The sequence below is a fragment of the Dryas octopetala genome, chromosome 6 (assembly GCF_963921425.1).
Source record: "Dryas octopetala chromosome 6, drDryOcto1.1, whole genome shotgun sequence".
NCBI classification, from domain to species: Eukaryota; Viridiplantae; Streptophyta; class Magnoliopsida; order Rosales; family Rosaceae; genus Dryas; species Dryas octopetala.
Window position 1 is genome coordinate 3565035 of NC_141371.1, and position 25045 is coordinate 3590079.

At 34.9% G+C, this 25045-nt stretch overlaps 4 protein-coding genes and 1 long non-coding RNA gene across 7 annotated transcripts; 2 read left to right on the forward strand and 3 right to left on the reverse strand.

Moving 5' to 3' along the window:
* Positions 1–3803: 3803 nt before the first annotated feature.
* On the reverse strand, positions 3804–4571 carry LOC147281213 (agamous-like MADS-box protein AGL80). 2 transcript variants are annotated; one of them, XM_086248706.1, is made up of 2 exons: positions 4044–4571; positions 3804–3968 (listed from the first exon to the last, which is right to left on the reverse strand). In XM_086248706.1, the coding sequence occupies exons 1-2, from the start codon at positions 4569–4571 to the stop codon at positions 3804–3806; spliced, it is 693 nt and encodes a 230-aa protein (XP_086104832.1). The 2 variants fall into 2 exon arrangements, with proteins under 2 accessions (XP_086104832.1, XP_086104831.1); XM_086248705.1 differs by having other exon boundaries at positions 3804–4571.
* Positions 4572–6295: 1724 nt separating this feature from the next.
* On the forward strand, positions 6296–8511 carry LOC147281214 (anaphase-promoting complex subunit 11 RING-H2 finger protein). Of its 2 annotated transcripts, XR_015122913.1 has the most exons (4): positions 6296–6470; positions 6679–6713; positions 6913–6964; positions 7123–7192. XR_015122913.1 is itself a non-coding variant. In XM_086248055.1 (3 exons), the coding sequence occupies exons 2-3, from the start codon at positions 7184–7186 to the stop codon at positions 8226–8228; spliced, it is 174 nt and encodes a 57-aa protein (XP_086104181.1). In that variant the 5' UTR covers positions 7016–7034; positions 7123–7183; the 3' UTR covers positions 8229–8511. The 2 variants fall into 2 exon arrangements, 1 of the variants encoding a protein (XP_086104181.1); XM_086248055.1 differs by lacking the exons at positions 6296–6470; positions 6679–6713; positions 6913–6964 and adding exons at positions 7016–7034; positions 8113–8511 and having other exon boundaries at positions 7123–7241.
* An 839-nt stretch (positions 8512–9350) lies between these two features.
* Positions 9351–10681, reverse strand: LOC147281215 (uncharacterized). The gene is made up of 3 exons (XM_086246360.1): positions 10312–10681; positions 10078–10176; positions 9351–9604 (listed from the first exon to the last, which is right to left on the reverse strand). Exons 1-2 carry the CDS (start codon positions 10618–10620, stop codon positions 10093–10095), a joined length of 393 nt encoding a protein of 130 aa, XP_086102486.1. The 5' UTR covers positions 10621–10681; the 3' UTR covers positions 9351–9604; positions 10078–10092.
* A 3308-nt stretch (positions 10682–13989) lies between these two features.
* On the reverse strand, positions 13990–15070 carry LOC147281216 (hydrophobic protein RCI2A). The gene is made up of 3 exons (XM_086246612.1): positions 14843–15070; positions 14605–14703; positions 13990–14358 (listed from the first exon to the last, which is right to left on the reverse strand). The coding sequence occupies exons 1-2, from the start codon at positions 14921–14923 to the stop codon at positions 14620–14622; spliced, it is 165 nt and encodes a 54-aa protein (XP_086102738.1). The 5' UTR covers positions 14924–15070; the 3' UTR covers positions 13990–14358; positions 14605–14619.
* A 5574-nt stretch (positions 15071–20644) lies between these two features.
* LOC147281217 (uncharacterized) lies at positions 20645–21379 on the forward strand. The gene is made up of 2 exons (XR_015123127.1): positions 20645–20764; positions 20929–21379. It is a non-coding gene; the product is annotated as an uncharacterized LOC147281217 (long non-coding RNA).
* The last annotated feature ends 3666 nt before the right edge of the window (positions 21380–25045 follow it).

Sequence of the window (25045 nt, forward strand, 5' to 3'; positions counted from 1 at the left end):
GCATTTTACTTTAATATAGATATTTTTAAAGCCTATTATGACAAACAAATGTAGCTAGGCAGAATTTCCACTCCAAAAACCCCAAGTACAGCTAGCAGAAAAGAAAGCAATGATAGAGAACAATATACTGAACAATCCTCCGAAGTAATAGGAGACCCCTGTAGATCAATTTGAACCAGAAACAGAGCATGTTATGCATGTTGTGTGTCATTCAATAAATTTTTAACTCCTTAAGCACTGAATCAAAACAAGATTTGATCAATAAAAAACAACTTGCTCAACTTGTTTCACAAGATTCTGCAAAAGAAACCCTAGAAGTAATTAATTAATTTTGGAATCTCAAGGGTTGATTTAAAACTATTCCTGATGACCCTTCTATTAAGTTTGGGCTGAAGGCCAATCATTCTGTGTTTGGAAATATTCCTCATTAATTGGAATAGCTAAATACTGTCACATAGGTTAATATGTAAGATGCTCAACCTAAGCCACTTCAACTACCAAACTACATCATTTGGTGAACTGATTTAAGGTCTCATATTAAATGCAGTGAACATTGCACTAATTTTCTATCACTCGTTGTTGGTTCGGACTGTACTAATTTTAGCAGCATTTGGAAATTATTCCTCTGCCTTCCACTTTAATTTTCCCTCTGAATGGTTCCCCCTCCTTTAAACGTCCATATTCTGAGACATGAAAAAACAATGTGAAACAAGTCACTAGTGATGCCAACCTAAAGTTACTGGTGCCGTGAGTGTTGTCATGCACTTTTGTATAGCTGTATGGAACTGTGAGCATCTAAATCAGTAAAAGTTTCCCTTTTCTGAGATCCCTTATGAGTACGTTTTGATGGTTCATGTGCTGCCTTGAACAACTTTTGTTTAAAACAAACCCTCCAAACTCCAAAGGTCCCAATAGATATTTTGCAGCAAACCCTTCTTTACGTTTTGCAAAGTGCATTTTTCTAGAGAATAATTTGAGATTTGTACACTTAAAATTGTTCTTAACATCTACAAGTGGAAAAATCTCACTTTGCCATTTAAGGAATTTTAATTTCTTATAGCCCTGAACATCTCAGAAGGTACTTTGTAATGCCACTTCATTTTCATATAGGGATACATCATACATGCCATATAGTGTTGAAATCATTTGACAATGTGGTTGTGTATCAGTGTATGTGTGGTTGGACATGTCTGCATGTATACAAAAGGTAATTCTTCCTCCCTCCAACTACTTCCAGTATAACAAATTATACTGGATACATAGTAAATTTCGTGAATATAGTAGTGCTACTTTTGCTCCTCTATATTCAGAGAGAATTTCACTGCCTGTTTGTCCCACCAGTTTTAATGTAAGAATAAACAATTCTGCAGTTTCTGAGATCTCTGGGTCTGAAAAGTTAATGGAATCTCCAAAAGTTATCAAATTGACTTAGACTAGCTAGTTCTCCTCCATTAAGAGGTCTCTGTAGGCTTTTGAATTCATATGGTCAAACTTCAATACTTGCTTGGTAAGACCAATTTTACACCTTTCTTTTCATTGACTGACTTTTGATGCTGAGTCCATGGTTGTGTTCAATCTACAAGATTCAGCAGATAACTGAGATACGGTGAATTGCAGCTATCAAAAGTTAGCTATGAGTAATATTATTTTAAATTTGCCTTCTTTTACCTCTTCAAAGGGGAATCATGTTCAATGCATAATATATGTGAATGTGGAAATTCTTCTTTTGAATTGACTGCCTTCGAAACAGGATACAAAACTTTGAACAAACAGAATACACTCAAGAGACTCCAGAACCAATCTAAACCTTAAAAATCTTCCCTCATAATATTAGAAAAATTTATAACCCCTCAAACCTATTTAAGCATCATTTTCCCATTTGCAGCTGTTTAGCTTCTTTTCTTTTTACTGCTAGACAAATAATGTTTTCACTCAAAAGATAAGGAAACATGTAAAGGAAAATTTTCCTTCTAAAGTGAAACAGTTTGCAGGAGATGCAGCAGGCACTACATACAAGTGTCATTTAATTCTAGAAACTGTGCCCTCTTTTTCTCATATGTGCAATATGATGGATCTTTTTGTACAGGTAATTAGCCCTTGTTATCTGCCTTTGTTACCATCCAGTCATAACCATTGTGTACTGCAAAAAAGATGGTTTGATACTTCACATTAAGGATATCTCCCTAATCAATAACCAAAGATGTACGGATAATTGCTACAAGATGAATGAAAGAATTATTATTATTTTGCTGATGAACGATATATGGTAGGTAATCTCTGCATCGGATAATTAATTGAATGATGTGCCTCGTGATGAGGGTACTATATATGGAAAACATCTTATCCATTGTTATTAACATATGCGATCCTTCATAACTACGTGAATTGGTCACCGTTACATTTTTTCATGCAATACAACCATCGGTCATATCATCACATATTGTTGACTAGTACTATGCATCCAGTGATATCATCCATATCATCACTGTGTACACTACAAAACATATGGTTTAATTGATACCTCATATGAATGATATCTACCTTAAGCTATAACAAAATATATGGACCATATCTACAAGATGAATGAAAGAATTAATACTATTCTGCGCTGAGTAAATATATATGGTAGGTACGTAGTCTCTGCATCGGAGAATACATTGAATGATTTGCCTCATGATTAGGGTACTATATATAGCAAATACTACGTGAATTGTGATTAACGCATGCAATTCTTGAGAACTACGTGAATTGTTCATCGATAAAATTCTTTTGTAACAATACAACCATTGGTTATAGTTGGATCAGGATGAACTCTTTGAACTTACAGCAGTTTAGCCATATACTCGCGTTCTAGGTTGTCTAGTTAGGTCCTGTCCTCTGCAGGAGAAAATAAAGTGGCCATGATTGCTTGTTAAAGGGATAACTCATATTTCATGTCATTACAACATTGAAGCAAGCCTGAAGTCTTCCTCCATTTGTTGTATGGCAGAAAGCATAAAAGTTGCCATGTCCCTCATTGTTTTTTTCTTGAACACATGTCCTTCTAACACTAACTAATTGAGTTTTATGATTTACTGTCTGAAAGTTTTCTTACACTCTTTCGTTCTAGAAAATTAGGGCTGATTAAAGGGTCAAAGTTTGCCTTCAAATGCTATGAACAACAGAATTCATCTTTCATATCCTGATGGATGTCTAGACACCCCCTTTGAACTAATTCTTTTAGCTATATCTTTGAAAATATTGCAGTGCAGAACTGTATAATGCTAAACAGACATCAAAGGACATCCATGAAATGTAACAGTTTGTGAAAAACATCCAACTCCACTGACTTTTCTTATTTAATCAGTCTTGTAATTTTCTTTTTTTTTGGTTAATTGGTTCCTTGATTTTCTCTCACGTTCACACAATAGTTTTTCTTAACTTTCATTGGCATAGCAAAAATCTTAACTATGTACAAAAGGATCTATTAATTAGATCTTTGTCCTCTTTGATGGGGATTAGAAAATAAGATCCACACAACACTCATCCCCAATGCTCCTTCCATGGATGTTTATATGTAGATTTTCTAGCTATTTCCATTGATATTGAAAGACTAATTAGATATTCGAATATCAGAGAATAAACACTGAAGACATGAACATAAAAACCAACTACTGTTTCATTAACTTGCAGTACATAAAATTCAAGAAAGACAAAAGACTTAAAAGATAACCTGTGGTTCGAAAACTAAAAACATTTTCAGCAAGACACACAAGAAAGAAATCACTCAAAGACAATACAAAAACAAACAAACACCAAATTGTTTACGGGAAATAGCCGTTATTAGGCCAAAAAGCATTGGGGTTTTGATCCCCATATGGAGATATCATTTCATCCCCACTAGGGCCAGCAAACCCCATATGCTCTTGTGGTGGGTTCCTACACTCCATGAACCATTGAGGCCTCTGCATGACATCCATATGGTTCATCTCCGCAGCCTGCCTCTCCATAGCAGCCTGCCTCTCCATCGCCGCCTGCATGTTGTTCTCTCCACTCCTCAGCACGCCACGATCTGCTGCTGCAGCCACTGTTGGTGGTACCAGGACTTGGTTATGAGCCTCTTCATTGACCCTCTTCATCCTGCTATAAATTTCCTTCAAGGTCTGGTCAATCAGCCACCCGAGGTCATTCAAATCCACCATGCTCAGACCCTGCAGGCACTTCCCAGTCAGACACTGGAACATCACTCTCATGATCTCCTTCTCACGGTTGTCCTTTCGTTGTTTCTTCAGCTGCTCGTTGGACTTCCCAATCCTTTGTCTCAAGAAGCTCTCCTGATTGACCATCTTCTTGCTTTGTTCCATTTCAGGCATGTTCCTGAAATGCGCGAGGACGCGCTGGACTCCAAGAGCGGATGGCCAAACCTCTGGTTGAGGGTCATAAGGGCTATATATAATAGCACATGCCTCAATATCACAGAGAGTAGTGAGTTCCCTCACCTTCTTCATCAGGCCCTTCTTCCTTTTCTTGAAAGTGGCCTTCCTAGCAGAGTCATTGGTGATGTAGGCTAGTTTCACCTTCTTTCTAGTCATGGCTCTCAAAAATGAAATGCAAACTAGGGAAGAAGAAGAAGAAGAAGAAAGTCTTTGTGTGCTTTCTTACCCTCAACATCCTATTCTATATATAGAGTAGCAAGGGACACCTAATGAATACTAGAAGATTACATCCAGGAAGGAAAATAATATTGCTGACAATGCATCAGATATCAAAATCAATACTAGAAGATTATGGTGTTGTATCTGCGTTGGATTATGGTGTTGTATCTGCGTTGGTGCAAATTTAATGACTTTACTTGTATATGCAAGAGAATTAAACCAATCAATATTAAAAGATTATGGTCATGTTGTATGTATTTCTATTCATAAACACTAAAATTCTTGTTGATTTGCTCTATGAATTGACCATTATTCATTATGTTTACCAAGATCTAAATCACATAAATGGTAATTACAAGTGAGTTATTGGTAGGGAAATATGAAATCTAGGCAGAGGATTCTATTAGCAAAATCAAAGCTGTAATACATGATTCAGAAAATATATCAGTGAGTTGGCTGGATGTCTACATTATTTTTTTTTTTTTTTCATTCACGCATTGGTTTTATACATGGAAGCTTGTCTGTTCCTTATTCATACATGCATATAACCATATATTTTTCTGTGGCTCATTCAATCATCAAGAGTGAGTAATTTTTTCCATCTTTGAAAATCACTTAGAAGGTAATCCAGCCCAGGAGTTCAAATATGCTGTTTCTGTTTAAGATTGTCTGAATATTCTCCGTCCTTCATCTATTTTGTTGACACATGTCCTAACAATTAATACATTATCTCTCCATAGTTTATAATTCTAATTTGCCTAATTACTTACCAAAGATTTTGATTTTTCCTTATTCACGAATCACGATTAAAAAACACAAACTTTTTTCCTTTTTTAAAAAATAGCCTCAAGGGACAGAACCATCCGACCCGACCCGTCCCTAGTGCTCCCTCACTTCCAATGTAATGGGCCTATTTGGGAATTCATCCTTGCAATTATGACTTGGGCTTCATAGTGATGTAATGGTCTATGTGGGAATTTCTCCACCCATGATCCGGCCCACTATGGTTAATTGCAGCCCATTACCCTAAACTGAAAAGACAAATGAAAGTTAAAAGTTAAAAGTTAAAACCAATAATTTTAGGGATTAATGTCATTTTGTTCCCTATAGTATTATACATGTATCAGTTTGTTCCTCAGACTTTTAATTTGGAAAATTAAGGACCCTGACTTTTTTCAATTTTGACAATTGAAGTTATTCCGTCAATTTACACATTTTTCATCTAAAATGTCGGGATGATTAACCAAAATTTAGCGATAAATAAAATAGGGAAAAATGATGCATGAGAAAAAAATGATAAGAGCTAAATGGAAGAGACCATTTTACCCTAAAAAATTTGGATGAAAAATGTGTAAATTGACAGAAGAATCTCAATTGGCAAAATTAAAAAAGGCAGAGTGCTTAATTTTTCAAATTAGAAGTTTAAGAAATAAACTGATACAAGTGTAATAATTTGGGGAACAAAATGACATTAATCCCATAATTTTATGAATTTTTCTTTCTTGAGAAATTCTTTTTTATTTTTTATCAAACAGAAATTCTCTTTGGAGGATATAAAATGCAAATTTTGTTTTTTCCTTTTTCTATGCTAAAGCAAATTTTAACTTTAATTTAAAAAACAGTAAAGTAAGTATACTAACTAACGCAATACTTCCTTTTACACTTGTCAGTTGCTAGAGTGGTGTGGAACCCTAAATTGATACAATTAGGGCTCGCAGAGACAGAGAGAGGGGAATCGGAATTGGAACATTAGGGTTAGGGTTTTGCAGTGACAATCATACATCCGAGAAGCTCCAGGCTTGCGATCGCCATTGAGGAACGAGGAATCTGTATCGGGTAAGTAGATTTGGTTCCAACAATCAGCTAAAAGCATTTTTGAATTTGAAATTCCTGATTTTGGGGCACATTGGCATTGGAATACAATGCCAAGATCAAACCCAATCACCATGGATTCGGCATTGGAAGGGCCAATGTCAACATCCATGGAACTAAACAGAGCCTATTATCATTCACTGCTCTGACAATTAGGTTTTTGGTTTTGCAGTTGCAGGATTAGGAGGATGAAAGTCAAGGTCTTGCGTATCCTTCTACTATGTTATTTTGTTCCTCTCTTTCAAAATGCAAACTTTTTATATCTCTAGCATGCTTTTCTTCCAGTCTTTATTGGGTGCGAGTATTTTGATGATTATAGTAATATGACAATCCCATTTGCTCTGGTGTGTTCTTGTTTGCTACTTAATTAGCCTAAACTTCAAACATCTTTGTTGTGAAATAACAGTTTTCTCTTGACCCAACTCTCTTTGCGAATATCTGCTGGGATTTTAAACAGAGTATGTCCTCTTTATCTCTTCTCTATATGTTATGTTCATTGATCAATTTGGAACTAATCAATTGCTGCAGGTGTGAATCTGTGTATATTTAATCTTGATGTGCCCTTTCTGAGATGAGATCTATTGGAGCTTTTATTCTTATCCTTTTTTACCTGTAGGTGGCATGCTGTTGCTTCATGGACATGGGATGCACAGGATGAAACATGTGGGATTTGTAGGATGGCATTTGATGGTTGTTGTCCTGATTGTAAGCTCCCTGGGGATGATTGCCCATTAAGTAAGTGGCTAACATAATTGATTTGAAGCATTTGCGTAGTGTTTCATGTTTCACCTAACTTTTACTGTTAAGATCCATGCCCACAAATTCCTCAGATGAGTTTCATATTGCCCTATAGACTGGTTGAGAAGTGACTCACATGTTGTCTGCATCCACATTCTGCCATGCTTTTTTCACACTTGACTTTTATGATTTATGTGGACCTTGCTGCTCATTCATCTAATGGCATCAATTCATAGCGGTGCTCTGGCAGAATTTTTTATGGAATATACAGTTCATTGTTAATTTACAGGAAGCAGCATTTGGATTCTCGTTCTTTCACCTATGAACTACCCTCCTACGATTCAAATACCTGATATTAGATCTTATGCCAACACCTTATAACAGCATGTTGCACATGGTTTGTAATGGACAGCGATGACAGTTCCCCAACTAACTGTCAAACCTTATATTCTTGTGAATGGAAGGTAGATTTATTTTTCTGTGACACATAAGGTTTATTCAATGTGCAACCTGATAAACCTTGTGACACATAAGGTTTCACATTGAACCATAAAGTGGGGACCCTTTTTCAGTTAGCATATATGTAGTACCTGAGGTGACACATATACCTAAGGGACATTTGAGAACAAAGAACCAGTAGAACACTCTGAAATCTTCTTCTGTCATCTGATTTTACATATTTGAGAGGTACAAAACATATTGGATTGTAGCGATCATCATTGTAACTAATTTCTGACGTTTCACATTTTGCATTACTGTTCTAATTTGTGCTTCTTCTAGTCTATCATTTTATATGATATGAATTATTTTGTTCATTATTGATACAACTTAATGTTAGTTGTTGATTGATTATTATTATATCTTGCAGTTTGGGGTGCATGCAACCATGCCTTCCATCTTCATTGCATCTTAAAATGGGTAAATTCACAGACTTCTCAGGCACATTGCCCCATGTGCCGTAGGGAGTGGCAGTTCAAAGGATGAGAGAAAAATTGGAATCACTTAAAGAATTCCTCCTGTATCTCTCTGCCTCTTCATGTCTAGTGCCTATGCAGGCTTGCAAATGTTGCAAATGTTCAATTGCATATTGGTTGATGTAAACGGAGGCAATTCCTTCGTATAATTGTTGTGTATTTAGTTGATGTAAACTGAGGCAACAACTTCTCAATTTTTCACTTTTCAATCGTTTCTTATATTCCCTCCCAAGTTATATACGGTGAACCTCTCTATTAATCTAGATATAAGAGATACTTTTTTCTGGTCATTTTGTCTGATAGTCGATGAAAGTGTTCTTTTTGCTGATCGTGATCTTCTCTTTGTTGAGCATTTTAATGCCACATCAGTGTGGCTTTTGGGGGAAAACTCTGGATAATGCCTATTCATGTCAATGTGGAATTAGATATCATAAAAGGTTGTCAATTTGGATATGATAAGGGTTTTCTTGATCTGTCCATGGATTGTCACTGTTATATTTAATTTGGTAAAACTTGGTTGATAGTTTGATACTCAACCACCTTGATTAGAAAAATTGTAAAACAATATAATATTGATCAAGTATTAAAACGAAGTGAGTGACATAAAGTTAGTTTTTTTCACAACCCCCTTGAATATGGAATTGCCATGAATTCATGATGCAAGTGCGCAGATGCGAGGCACCTTCCTTTATTGTTTTTTCTGCCATGTTAGGATATGGAGGTGAACAACGTTTCTGTTTCGGCTTAAAGGCCATTCGCACCTCTTGAACATTACCATAGTACAGTGTACACTTTAAGAATTTCTTTTTAATCATATTTTACAAATTATATTTTAGAAAAAAATTCGCGTACTCCACATAAAAGAAGAATAAGACACCTTCAAGAGAGGCTATGGGTGTATGAACTTGTCACTTATATTTAAGGTTTGTTGTGTTATCAATTATTGTGAAAGAATTGTTATATACACTAATTATATTTAAAAATTTCAAGATTATGATGGGATGACTTGTTCCTTTGCTTAATAAGAAGGCTACAAAGAACAAGTGAAGCATGCACTCAGAATGCGAATGATACCTCCAAACCCAAATCACATTGACTAATAATAAATAATTAATGTTTTAAGAGATATTCATCACAATAGCGACCTAATAAATAATTAATGTTTTAAGAGATATTCATCACAATAGCAGCCACCCATCTCTACAAAAGATAGAGAGGGACAACGATAAAATCAAGGATAAAAAAAAAAAAAAGAACGAACACTAAAACACACTACATGAATATCAACCATCCATTTGGCTACACCGAATAAGTACTATCCATCAAACGGCTGAAAACAAGCCCTTGATTAATGCAACGAAAAGACATATACTTCACATCTGTACCCTGTCCAATAAAAAACAAAAAAGGAACGGAGAGTAAGATGATTTCCTTTGTCAAAGTCTCAAACACATTATGGTCATGTCATGACTCATGAGGCCCCATTTTCGCACTTTATTTTCTCTAACCAAATTGAGTAGCTGGGCTGATGGGCCCAAGGAAAATTTACTTGTATCTGTGGCAATTCAATAAGATAACAAGTGTCTCTCACATTCATACATCACAACTAGAACCAATGAATGTGGAACACATGTTGTCTACAATAGTTTTAGGTAGGTTTTTCTCCCACTCAAGAGTCGATCTGTTTGCCCAACCATGTAGTTTTAACTCCTTTTTTAAAAAGAAATTTTGTTTTCTGGAAGACTAAAAGTCTAAAACATAAGAAAAGAATTTACAGATACACACACACCACAGGTCCACAACCCCCTAAAGAAAATATAAGAAAATAATTTTAGTGAATTAGATAGTTGGGTTCTTACAGAAAATGAAGTAGATCACTTGGTGATGACATAGATGGCATAAATAATCCCAGGGAGGTAACCAAAAATAGTCAGCAACAGACAGATCCAGAATTCCACCTGCATCATATAAACATATATACCAATTGATTAGGCTTCAACCCACATAGAACATATATATATATATATATATATATATGACTATGACATGCATATATAAATTCATGGGGTGATGAAGAGATATATGGTACTGACATGGCAGCCAAACTTGAGGAAGACACCAAGAGGAGGCAAAATGATGGCCAAGATGATGTCTATGCAGTTTGCTGTGCCTTCACTCGGCATTTTTGAGACTTTTGGAGGATTAAAAGAAGAACTTTGAGAGAGTAGTAGTGGTACTGCAGCAAGTAGCAAAGTGCTTAATTTGTGGGTTTGTGAATTGTGTGAGAGTCTCAGAATTACTGGTGTTATATATATAGCGCTGCTGATGATCGAGGATTGAGGAAAGTAGGGAACACGTGTAGGCTGTGCATTGGGTGCAGCGTGCACATATAATAGTATCATGTACGCGGTTTCTTAGCCTTGTAAAGCTCCTCAGAGTAAATCTTACTTTTGGGGGTTCTGTGACATTCATACAGCTATGTCGACCAAAAAAAAAAATAGAGAATCATACAGCCTATATATCCCAGATTCTCAATAAAGCAAAAGAACCATACAGATACAGCTAGGTTCATAAATGGCTGAACATGGCACGTGTCAGTCTCCCATGTGCTGCTTATTGTTAAGGGTCATTCTAGGGAATATTTTTTTCTAAAGCCGTATGGTTTAAGGAATTGATTTTTTGAAACAGTAATGCTACACTTACCACATTTTTATACCACAATTTCATATCATCTTACATGTCATTCATACATTAGACACTACAAATTAAAAAATAAAACCTAAAAAAGAAAAAGAAAATACTCTTTCAGTAAAATAATGACACATCAGATAGGATACAAATGTGAAAAAAAAATGTGGGACAACTAGTAATATTGTTTTTGAAAAATCAATTTCTTTACATTTTTGAGAGAGAAGGAGATATGAAATTCTCTTTATGTAATCAATTTCTTTTTACTAAATGACCCAAAGTTAGGTTAATTTTTCACAAATAGGGTAGTCTACAAACAAATTATTTGATGGACTGTAAAAATTTAGTAAGTCAAGCATTAAATTAGTAAGTCTAAGGACGCGCGTATGCATCAGTCCAATAAAAAGGACACACGTCGTAGACATTAAACTTCATGCATGTACAATATAGCGAAGCTTCGAGCTTAAGTATCATGCATCCACCAAAATAAACGTTTTGGTATTCAATTTTACGCGCATGCCTATCTCCACGCGCTTCTTGTCTATGATAAAGATTGCTTAATTAAATTAGATTTATGGAATATTACATATTCCTATCTTTTTCTTTTCTTTTTTTTCAATACATATTCCTATCTTCAGTCGGTGCCAAATGAGTTGTCAATACCATAAACTGGATTTTTTTTTTTTTTTTTTTTTGGTAACCATGGATACCATAAAATAGAATTTACTCCTATAGTTTCTCCTCCAAAAGGGTCTATCATATTTTGGTGTCCATCTTATCATTTGGTGACATAGTTTGTCATATTATCAGGGGAAAGAAAAATTTGTCATATTTGTAGAAAAATGGGAATTCGATGATTTTTATTTCTTGACAAAAAAAAAAATTTTTATTCATCACCAACAAGAGGTATATATCACATATTATATATCACATATACCACGTTGAGTCAACTAGGCTAATTACAACTAATTAATAGGATCCAATATAATAAAGCTAAATCAACTCAGCGGACTTCATATATGTTGATTATAATCAATTAAGCCTGAACTAATTACAATCAAGCTAAATCAACCAAGATGATTTCATGTTGATTACATTCATTTAAACCCAAACTCATGTAACGTACATAATACACATAGGACTTTGATCAAGGCACAACTAAGGAGGTCGTCTAACACTTTTGTTAATCAAATAGGGAAGAAATTTCCTTTGTTTAATTTTAGAATTCGTAGGAGCTTCTTTTTTTTTTTTATCAGAAAATTAGTAGGAGGCTAGGAGCTTAAAGTTAAATAGTTAATAGTAGATTAATTAGGAACCAAACAAAAAAAGTTAAATAGTAAGTATATTATGTTTGGGCCCAAATATAGGAGTTATATGACTAGTTGACCATGAAGCTCAAATTAATGGTGGCGTTTTAGGCATTACGTATCCACATGTTAAAGACACTGTACTATGGCTAATGTATATTTGGTCTAGTGGTGGTACACTGGTACACAACATTGCCATGGAGCCCGACGAAGAAGTGAGATAGTGAGTTGGCCCTGAGCCCTGAGGGTAGCTAAAAGGAGGAGAGGATAGTTGGTTTTTTTTTTTTTTTTTTTTAAATTCGTGATTCTGAGTAGCTTCACCGTTAAATCATTTGTTTAATGAAAAGAAAAACAAAAAATTGCTCATTGGCTTGTTTTAGAATCTTAGATTAAACCCTTATTATTTATTGGGTATGTATATAATTTTGAAAGATTTAAATAACTTATAGTTATAGATACCAGAAAATATTACTTAGGTGAGATAGTGACATTATCTTGTAAGTTTGTGACTCCTTTATATAATAGAATTGAAGGGTCCTACTTAAAATATTATCTCTAATAACATAAATAGTTGATGAGTAAATACTCAACTCAACGATAATATATATCTTGATGAATTATGACTTAACAAAAAATACAAAAAAAATAATAATTATAAGACTATCTTATATATTTATATTTATGTGTGTATCTCTTTTATCTCATAATATGTCACAAGATTTATATTGAACATATAGGACGGATATAAGTGTTTTTCACAAAGCACCCATCTTTCTCTTTCAATATTATTTGCTACATTTTCCCTCTTGATTGGAGCATGCGAAGTGGTACATTGTTCCCCACGAACATGAAATGGCGCGTGAACGTGAAGAGTAGGAGCATTGGAATGGAATCGACCAGGCTGTCAGAAAAATATCCAACGGCTCATAGGTTGCCGCGCGACATTCTGAAACGACGGCGTTGATGTTGCCTTCAAATGTGTTGGCACCCAATTGGACTTATCCAAATGTGCACACACTACCCACGTGACGTAACCGTCCTTCTCAATTTTAAAGTCCCAAAATCTCAAGACTAATCCGCCTTCCCACGTGGCAGATATGGGGGTCAAATTATATTCCATTTGCGTTCGCATAAAAAACGAAAAGAAACCAATGCCAACAAGCCAAATCTGATTTTTACATTTTCTATGGGCTGTTTTCTTCTTTTTTTTATTGTTTATGATCAGATGGTCTATTTAGGATTGGAGCCCATTGCCATGATATAATTATTTCAAGGTGGGCATTTGATGGCATAATTACATATTGCCAATTATGTTCATATAGGGTCCATATATTGAACTTTGGAGCCCATGGTTTATGATCTATGATCCTGGCCAACAGTTAAATTCATTGTGCAATGCATGCGATGTGGGAGCTTTATGCTTTTTACATATCTTTCAATATTAAAAAGAGAAATGTTACTAGATTAAGAATTAGTTGGTAAGTCTGCTTGATGCTTATCAATGTTTGAAAATATTTTTCATCTTTTTTAAACTGAAGGTGTTGGAAGATATTTTTGTTTTTTAATTAATTAATAACTTTCGTTTATAAAATTTAATTCAAAACTTTTTACCTCTTACATTAATTGAGTGTCATTCACTAAATCAGATAATCATTTTAGACTTTTTAGTGCGTTTAAACTTTAAAGAGATTGGAGATCATTTAGTGTGGCTAGTTGGACCTCTGTAAATATTGCAGCTTGCAAACAACATGGTTTTGAAAATCTAGCCCACAAATATTGCAGAAGTTCCAATAGATTGTACAAACCTTGAGGAGTTGGAAAGGAATTTAGGTACCCTTGTACATTAAAAACATTGTTATAATTATTAGCAATATTGGCCCTACCAGGCTAACACGTGCCCACCTTTACAACCAGATAGATAGAGATCGAAGGATAAAATCAAGGAGAAAGGAAAAAAAAAATTAACAAACAGTACTGAGACACGTACGCTACATGAAGTGTCAACTTTCAAAGCAAAAAGAAAAATAAAATAATAATAATAGCATCAACCATCCATTTACTGCACCAAATAAGTATTATCCATCAAACGCTTATCCTTGATTCAGAAACAAAAAGACACCGATATGCCCTTCACATCTGTATCGCCTGTCCAATAAAAAAACAAAGAGTAAGAAGAGTGCGTTCTTCTTCTTTCTTTGTCAGAGTCTCAAAGACACAGACCAGATCGATTATTAGATAAACATAAATTATTGCAGGTCATGACATGTGGTGATGACTTGATCTAAATATCTAATTAAGGTACGTGTTTAACTCCTTTTTTTTTTTTCCTTTTCAAGTGACCAAAACAAAAGAAACTTACCAAAAAAGGAAAAAAGAGAGGTGGGTGCTTACAGAAATTGAAGTAGATCACTTGGTGATGGCATATACGGCATAGATAATCCCAGGGATGTACCCCAAAATAGTCAACACCAAACAGATCCAGAATTCCGACTGCATCATATAAACATATACTAATTCAGGCTTCAATTAAAACACACACACACACACACACATATACATATATATGACTATGACATGCATAATTTATATAATTCGATCATGGCGTGATGAAGAGATTTATAGTACTGACATGGCAGCCAAACTTGAGGAAGACACCAAGAGGGGGCAAGAGGATGGCAATAATGATGTCTACGAAGTTTGCTGAGCTCATACTTGCTAATTAATATTTATCAAAGGAGGGTTTTCTCTAGGAGATCGAAGTTAAAAGCTCAGTAGTACTGGAACTGCAACAACAATTAAGTAGCTAATAACTGCTTTGTGAGTTTCAGAAACTGCAAAGGGTGAGAGGGGTTATATATAGAGAGTCTGCTCATCACGATTCAGGAACCACGTGGAGGCTATGCATTGGGTGAACATACAGCCTAAAATATCACAAATAAAGAAAAACGAATCATACAGCTGCCTAATATCCTAAAGTCCCAATACATAAAAAGCATCATCTAACTATTTCCATAAGTGGGTGAACATGCCACGTGTCAGTCTTCCTTGTGCCTCTTGTTAACGGACCATTCTATGTACATTTTTTTATGCTTTTATTTGGGTAATTTTCTGTGTGAACGGATCTGCGTGAACCACATATTTTGAGAAGAGTCAACAATTAATAAACTCACCAACTCGATAACATAAAATGTGTGAAAACTCCCAACTTTTGTTTTCCTGCATCAGTCCAAAAATAGGACCGACAGGAGGTTTCAAATGGGCTGTGCTACAGTGTAAGCACCCACTACCCACATAATATCTATCTCAAGCAAATATAATATCTCACAATATAAAGCAACTAAGGGGGATGTCCCCAACTTAGATTTCATTGAATTTTAAAAGTTCAATGAAATTTAGGTGTCCCTAATTTAGATTTTAATGGATTCCAATGAACTTTAGGTGTCCCCAACTCAGATTTTAATGGATTCTAATGAAATCCAGGTGTCCTCAAAAAGTCATAGATTTCATTAAGTGAAGGATTTTAATGGATTTGGATGGATTTGGTTGGATTTGAATGCATTTTTTACACATAACAAATTCCATAAAAATTCCACCCAATTCCTTTGGATTTTGATAGATTCTATGGATTTTAAAATTCATTAAACTCCTTTAAAATCTGAGTTGGGGACACCCCTAAAAGTCTAAAAGCACCCACATAATATCTTCAAGCTTAAGCATTCACCAAAATTAACAGTTTTCAAGCTTTGAGCAGTTTCCCTTCCCTCCACGCGCTTCTTGCCTTAAGATAAAACTTGTTTAATTAAAAATTCCAAGTATGACATGGGCCCAAAAAAAAAAAAACATTCCAAGCATGACACTAATGGATGACAATGAAGGATGACATGGACAATTTTGATCTATCTTTAAAATGGTTAACCCGTATGCAAAAGCGACGGTGCCAAACTGCCAATTAATTAGTACGATATGCATGCTAATGGGTTGATCTTATTAAGATTTTGTTACTTTGTTGATCACTTAATTATCTATTTATAATTTGGTCGATAATCAAAACTTAATATCTACATTTTTAAAAATGATTATATTGATACATATATTCCTATCCAGTAGAATTATCCTGAAAACCAATCTATATTTTGACCCGACCATGGAAGGTCGGCTAGACCTACCTTCCAACTCGACCATGGAAGGTCGACTACCTCCTGACCCGACCGTGGAAGATTGGCTAGACCTATCTTCCGACTCGACCATAAAGGGTCAGCTACCACCCAATATCCCTGGGTGCACCTGTTTCTTCACCAAGTTACTCTCATTCATGATCACTATAAAGAGATCCACTATTAGGAAGGTAAGGGAGACACATTTTATTACTCTCACCTACTACCTTTTATTCTATCAAACTTACAAACTTGAGTGTTGTAGAACCTTAAGCTTGTACCACACAGGTGCCTACCCTTCTCTTGACCTCATTTCTACTATCTTGCAAAGAACCTTATCATCCCTTATTGATCTCACGTAATCGATCATAATCATTCAGATTGGAAGTCAGACCTCGCATACTACCGAGTCCAAATTTGTGTAACAACAAATTCTACACTCAAAACTTTAGAGATCGAACACATTAGAGTAATATGTCAAATTGGAAGGAATTGGCACCCATCGAAGCATGGAGCTTCTGGCACAAGGAAAAACAATTGCCTAGTCCGGAAGAAAAAAAAAATGTGGAACTTGAGCTACATGTTTTTTTTTTTTTTTTTAGAAAAAAACTTAATATTTGCAACATTTTTCCACTTGATTGGCCCTTCGGGTATGCGTTACTGTTTTCCACGAGCATGAAATGGCGCGTGAACACAAAAAGTAGGGAGCATTGGGAATGGAATCGATCAATCAACCAGGCTGTCAGAAAAATCCAACGGCTCGTAGGTTGCCGTCACATACTTGAACAACGGCGGGGATGGAGGCTTCAAATATGTACGTTGCACCCCAATAAGACTCATCCAACTGTGCACACTACGCACGTGACGCACAGTCCTTCCCAAGTTCCCAACTTAAATTCCAACCTAATTCTGTAAGTTGAAGACTCATGTGGGGTTAAAAACAAAAAAAGATATCATATGAGGTTCAAGTTAAATAGTCCAATTTATATGGGCCCGTGTATTTATTTGGTTTTTATCAGATGGGTTGGTATTTAGAATAACTCATTACATGAGGCTATAAAATTAAGGCTCAAGCCAAACCCATGTTCATGATACATAGGTTTTAAGTGGGCCATTCGTGGCATAATTACATGTGCCCAATTATGTTCATAGAGGGTATATAGGATGGGGTTGGAGCCCATGGTTTATGGTGATCCCACTGATTCATTGAGTACATTGAATGGAAATGTTGGAGCCTGATTGATGCTTATTAGGTGCATGGGCAAATTTTACAATCTTTTCAATTGAGCTACCCGCAATACTTATAAGGTGTTTGATGAAGAAATCTTTTTTTTTTCTAATCTAAAGGTCTTTTTGAAGACTCTCATAATGTGGCTTGTTGAACAACTAACATGGTTTTGCAAACCAAGTGAGTGAATCATTAATTTGTAGCCATTCTGGCCATGTAAAAGAAGAAACACTTACTATGGCCACAACTGACTTGATCATTATGTACGCTTTTTCAATCCTATATGCCAACATTAAGAATTGCAGTAATGAAAAGTTCGTAACTTATTGGTCCTATTGTAGGAAGAACCCCACTAATTATAACATTTGGTCTGGGCTTTTCCTTGCAATCGTTTTTCCTATGGGCCTATGACCAAATTCTCTAATGGATTAACAGTTGGGTACTTGGGTCCTTTTTCTTTCCCTTCACTACTTTACATATTATGATTTTAAAATTTGATAGGGAATCAGTAAATCTAGATTAGAAATTTAGAATGGATATAAATAGGAATATATGGTTTGTAGGTTGTACTTTTGAATTAATCCTTGATAATCCTTCTTTTCTGTAATTTCTTTTTCCCTTTGTAAAAGTGTACTACTTCTCTTTATCTGTTAACTTGTTAATTTATTCTATTGGTTGTGCAGTTGTGCTAGGGCATCTCACCCAGTTTGAGTCAGGATTATTCCCTAGGATGCATCCCATCACCTGCAAAGCAATTGTACTGTGTTAAATGCAGGAAGAGTCAAATCTGATGCATTTGGTTCCTTGCTTTTAATTAGTTAATTACCACAGGTGCTCTCTCTTCATTGTATATTACAATTATTATTATTTTTTAAATGGTACATAAGTCTTGCAGTTGTGCCTCATTGGAGGGCAAATAGATAATTTTCTTGGTGAAAAAGCAAAGAGATTTTCATTTGCTTCTCACCTTGGAATAGAGTTTAGTGACTGGGACATTCGAATCTTAAAGAACTTTTCTTTTTCATTTGCATAATTTTCTTCTTCTCTGGTGGTGGATGGTTTCCAGCTAATTTCTGTAAAACTTTTCTGTAAGGAAATATTCTGATTTCAGATCATAACTACTAATCTGAATGATGGTGAGCCAACTGTCAGTGAATAGATGGCAATTACAATGCAGTATGGGTATTTCACTATTATATAATAACCTATCATTGGAATTTGATTTCTTGGTAAATGCATCTTTTGAGTGATTTGCCTGAACTACTGCTGAAACTTAAGTTATTACCAGAATACATACAAGAAAAGCTGCCTATAGACTGATCCTTGTGCAACAAAAAACCCTGATAACGATAACCTATAACAGGATATATACTTCCCTATGAATATTAAAGTAGTCCTTAAGAAATATGTAAGGAGAATTCTAGAATTTCTTTTTTGTTCTCCACTGATGACAGATTTGTGAAGTTTAAAAAATGCAATGGTATGACCATAAATCTCTCAAATTAGGTTCCTATGTGACATTACTTTTTGTCCTCGATCTACTACTAGTAGTGCAGGCATATTTCGGAGGGTGTTTGTAATGTAGCTAGGGACTACCTTGGACCTGGATACTTGTGGATATGCACAGAGATGAAATACTCCATGCTTGTAACTAGCTAGTTTTCAATGTCCTGTGATGATTTTTATGAAATATTCAAAAGCTGTCTTACTGAATTCCATTTTGTCCTGTGCTAATGGTGCCAGAGTGCCAAAGAATCACTGTTCAAGGAACCATTGCGCGCGTATATGCACAAATTAGTAATTACTATCTGATGTTACCATACTGATTAATGAGAACTTTAAAGACGAATTACAGATTGTTAAAGCTCATAAACTTTTTACTTGCAAGCCGGTTTTCAAGGATAAGTTCTACTTATGGGTTTAACACTTACATGATCGAATAATATCTCTGTTCAATCATGAACGAAATATGGTATAAAGGCAAGTTGCATATAGGCAAATGTGGACTAGTTTTCTGATGTGATGCTGTTTTGATCTGTATCAACTATCAAATCTGCCATTACATCATGTGATGATCAAGTTGCATTGCAAGACTATTCTAGCATATCTGTAACCCTATCTCATCCACTCTATCATCTTGTCTTTTACTTTTGAATCCGTATTTGTTAACCTCATACACGACATTTTCAGAAAGCAATAAATAAACAAGTTAGACTTTTCACCACAGGACAATTGTAGGCTTGTAGCACACCGTCATATAAGTCTTTTATTAAAACAACGTACAACCTATGTACAGCCCATGTATAGCTGGCCTGTATGCAGGAGTTCCAATAGTACAAACTTTGAAGAGTCCGAATAGAATTTACTCTTGTATAAAAGCGACAAAGCCAAATGTCCGAATGCATATTGATCGATCACACCGGATCATATATATCTCAAATTTTGGCTGTGTGATCAAGTGATCGATGTGGAGCAAGTTAAGAAAATCGTATAGAGTGAGAATTTGTATGTAATGTGAATAGATTCAGCGGTTCATAAATCTAAATCTTAGTACGGAAAAAACGAACCCTTTAGATTTTATGGTCCAAGTGATTGTATGACATACGTATTCACACTATAGAGTCTTCCAAAGTTAAAATCCAACAGCTGAGGATTGCTGTCAAAATCTAGCAACAACTAGTCATTTATCTTCTGCTTAAATATTCTGCTGCTGACATATGTGGTTCCTATCAGTCTATCACACAATAAAATATTTAATAATTGAAAAAAAAACCTGATATATTAATAGAAAGAGATGGGCCCTTGACAAACCTGAAAAATGATTGCTCTCATCACACAATAAAATATTTAATAATTGAAAAAAAAGGCTGCCCTGCCCCTATCAGCCCTCTACTCTCTAATTAATGCTTGTTTGCCACTTAAAGTGTTTTGAACATATGCCCTGTCTGTGTGTCCAAACTTAAAATTTAAAAAGGAGATGTACATATGAAACAGGTGGTTCCTGATTCATTTAGCCAAACTATAGTACTAATTAACAATTATATATCTATCTTACCACAAGAAACCATGCATGCCTGCTATTTCAATATTTTAATAATTTTGCACATGCTATGGATCGAGTCCCTTTTTTAAGATGAATAGCAGGAGATTTAAATATCAGTGTATAAATGTAAGATTTTGGTGAAACAGAAAAACAAGAAATAAGATAAAAACCAGGCTGGTTGTTGTTTATATACAGTACCCTGGCACTGTGCCTCTGCATATTATTCAGAGCATTCAAAATATTTTCAATCATAAATTAATATATATATATATATATATATATCTGTGCAGATTAGATAGATGGGTGTAGTGGTCATGTGCAGATTGCAGGCAAGACAGTGACAATGGCCAGAGACTGTTAGTGCTGATAAAACGTGATCCATGTTTGGGTCCATTTAAAAGGCCCCTCAACCAAGAAGGCATGCATAAAATTATTGGAGGTCAGTCCTTGCAGTATTGTAGCCTCCTCTATCATCCCATGAAGGCTCATCAATTTATTTATATATATATTATCCTCTGTTCTTCCCACATCTTTGCACCCTGTACTAGCTGTATCCTATGCTGTATTTTCTTTACAGTATCTCTGTCATTTCTTGATTTACTTGGGATCTTCATGCCAATTCCAACATGTTTAGGCAAACCATTTTGTCATTTTCTCCACATGAGCCATTGTTTACACATCTAAGTACAGTATTTGTTTGTTTAAACCCTGCTCTGAATTAATAATTATAGTTCCACTCAAGTGTTTTGAGGTTGTTTCTCAATTTACACTTCATATTAATTATCAGACAACCACTGATTCTAAAAACTAAAACTAATGTATGTCAAGCTTACACGTGACAAGGTAGACAAAAGGAAATACGTAGCAAATTATAACTTTGATAACATGCTAAGCAACACTAAACCCAGTTGTTATATAGCTGGGACGATGTATTCGAAGTTAACACATAGCAAATTAGAGCCAACAAATTAGACCCCAGTACTGTAGTCTGTCGCAAAAGGAAATTACAGCAACTACTTTGAGTCATAAATCATAAACTACTACTGCAATGACGTACAGTAAAACTTGAAGATATGCAGTTCAAGAAAGACTACTTTTTCAATGAAAATTACTTAATGATGGCTCTTAAACAAGATAACTAGGTGCAACTTAACTTAAATCCGTGATCACAGAAATGGTTTAAGTAGCTTCCAAATTTTGCTTTCATATTTTGAAAGAATGGAACTGATGTTTACATGCATATCAATTACAGTTTCTTACTGGATTTTATGATATCTAACCATTCTGATGCCAAATAATTTCTGGGGTTGTTAGTTTGCTTGGCACTAATTAAAGCTAAACACATGCATCCTCGTAAATGCAACATATATGTGGTTGGGAATCAGAGACAGCATGTCATGCAAATTGCAAATGACGGACCCAGTGGGCTCATGAATGACCTCATGAAGGCACAGACTTCATATATGTTGTTGGATATCAGAGTCGACCATGAACATGGAAACAGGGACATCGATCACGTGAAGTTCATGCACACATGCACGTGAATTTCACACCCTGCAAATCTCTTTTTGGTGTGTCACACACCCTCCAAATCAATGCCCACGTCCAGGCTCTCCAGCCTAACACCTGCGTTCACTGTTCAGTCAACTAATTTGAGGCCTCAAATATTTAGCATTCACTTTTCTGATAACACTTGCACTAAACAGGAGAAGAGGAAAAGATGCTCCATAAACAAACTGGGGGTGGTGAGGTGGTCCATATGTGATGGTGCCAAATCCCTTATCGGGTCAGGAGTCCACGTGGACATAGCCCACTGCCCATGCTTTGGTTCAGTGGTGGTCCATGAATACTAATCCCAATCTGTGAATTTGGTTTGGCATTGGCTTCTCATATGGTCACATTCAACTTATGCAATGGTACTACTACACCTGCAGCAAAAAGCCAAATTAAGACAAATTAATTGTCCTCTACATACAAGACACACACACACATCTAATCAATTGGTCCTTTCGGATTATATTCATACATCATATCTAATCACTATTTCGATCTATTGAACATTTTTAGGGGAAATGCTAGCATGTGGAAGCTGAATAATTTTCGGATTATATGATACAGATATTTTTAAACCCTTAGATGTTTTTACGGGTAAACCATGAATTAGTAAAGTATAATTTCGAATTTTCTACCATTGAATCAATGAGGTAGATGTTGATATCTCTGTCCGCACTAAAGGTCACCATGATAGACTTAGATTTTAATGGAACTTACTAACTTTACTCCCCAGACTGTCTTATCACTTGTCGAACTTGTATTATATGTTTTCTACTTTTTGTTTTGGAGGGTCCTACCTATAAACCAAGAATATAAAGTTTGTGATTTGGGTGTCTCCTAATTGTTGGCTTTTGTGATACATCATGCATCAACTGACAAAGGTATCAATGTATCATGTCCTTGCTGTAAATCCTTATGATTCAGTCAAATCAAAGGGCAAGTGAGACATTTTGTTTGCCTTAATCAAGGGAAGCACAATAAAACTCAATTATTCAATGTAGGATGACCTCAGATCCTACTCAATGAGATTAGACATCATTTTTAAAAGCAATTGCTACTCATCGTTTTCATTAAGGATAAGATGATCATGTTATCAAACTCAATTCTTTTTATAATTTTGTTTCTTAACACTTTTATATGAGATTGATAGTTAATTTTACTAAACATACAGATTGTACGTAAATCGTTAATTTGGTGAGTTCACTCTATCAACTAGCATTCTCTTAGTTCAAAATATGTATAGTAAATCCTACTTTATATAGGAGAATAAAAAAATAAAAGATATTTCCTTGAAAGTAAACTTCAATTAATGACCTTGGGCTTCCTAGTATTACCAACCTAATCTTAGCTAAGTTGATGATAAAACGGAAACATTGCAAAAAGGACCAACCTTTAACATCATTGCAGCGCCACTACCAATATCACATAAATAATACATGTAAGAAATTAAAAGTCTCTCCAAAAATGAAGGGGAAGAAGATTTTATAAGAACCCATCGTATGGGCAAGTCAATGACTTATTTATTATGCCTTAATCCATAATTTTCAAACCCTAATATAATTTAATTAGTTGAAACTTGAAAAAGAGCAAGCAGCACCCTCCATACATATCATAAGGATCGGTGTATATATGATAATGATATTTGTTGTTTTCCATTATGGATCCAAACATAAAGTCTACAACAACAATACCCAAATCCACATCCAATTTGATAAGATAACATATACAAATACCGAAGGATAATATGCTCTATTCTATTCGAGTACAGAGAATAGGGACACCAAATACACACATCTTATTAGGAGAACAACCTACCAGCTACCATCAATTAGGACAATTGCACTCCATACAACGCGTGCAATACACGCGCTAAAGGATTAGGTGGACCTTACTTGTATGAACAAAGCACACATAACTAAGGGATTAACAATTTGACCCAAAAAAAGAAAAAAAAGCTAAGGGATTAACAAATAAAATAAATTCAAAACACATGTTCAAACTTATCATTTAAATAATGAGAATAACTTACCTAAAACGCCTGGTATCTCTCTCTCTCTCTCTCCTCTCCTTATTTTTTTTTCTCTTACTTACTATCGTTACACAAGCCTGCCCCTATAAAAGTAGGCAAGTTATTATCTTAAGTGATTAATTTGTAATATAATGATATATTTCTCTACAATGTTGAAGAGATTCCATATTTGAATCTCTCTTTTTAGATAAAATGAAAAACTTATAATTTAAGCAGTAAAGTATGTACTTATTTTGTATTTATAGTATAATCTATGGTAGCGAGACATTTTGTAGGCCAAAAGACGTTTATAGTAAAGTATATACTATAACTGAGTCGCACTTTGGTTCCCGTAATTTCAATTTGCATTTTTCAAGGATTGTGGTTATATTAATGTCACAATCAGGTCTAATTCGTCAAAATTATCTACTTCAGAGCTAATTAGGTGGTGCCAAGTCGGCATTTTTCGTCTCAATTTTAACGAATTGGAATTGTTTGCGACACTAATAAAAATATGGTCCTTAAAAAAAGTAAATTAAAATGATGAAAATCAAAGTGCGACTCAGTCATAGTACAGAGACCAAAAACATCTTCCAGCCTATTTTGTATTTACAATATAATTTATGACGCCGATTGCTTAGTAACATAAAGCTAAGAATTTGATTGTTCTATACCATGCAATGAATGTATGGGTACATATGTTAAAAATAGGACAGATGAGTAATGCAAGACTACAATCATTTAGGCAATTTTAATTGATTACGTAGTGTATACTTTTTATAGGTCTTATTTGAAATAGTCATGCCTCTATAAAAAGATAGTACATCATATAATCAATTAATATG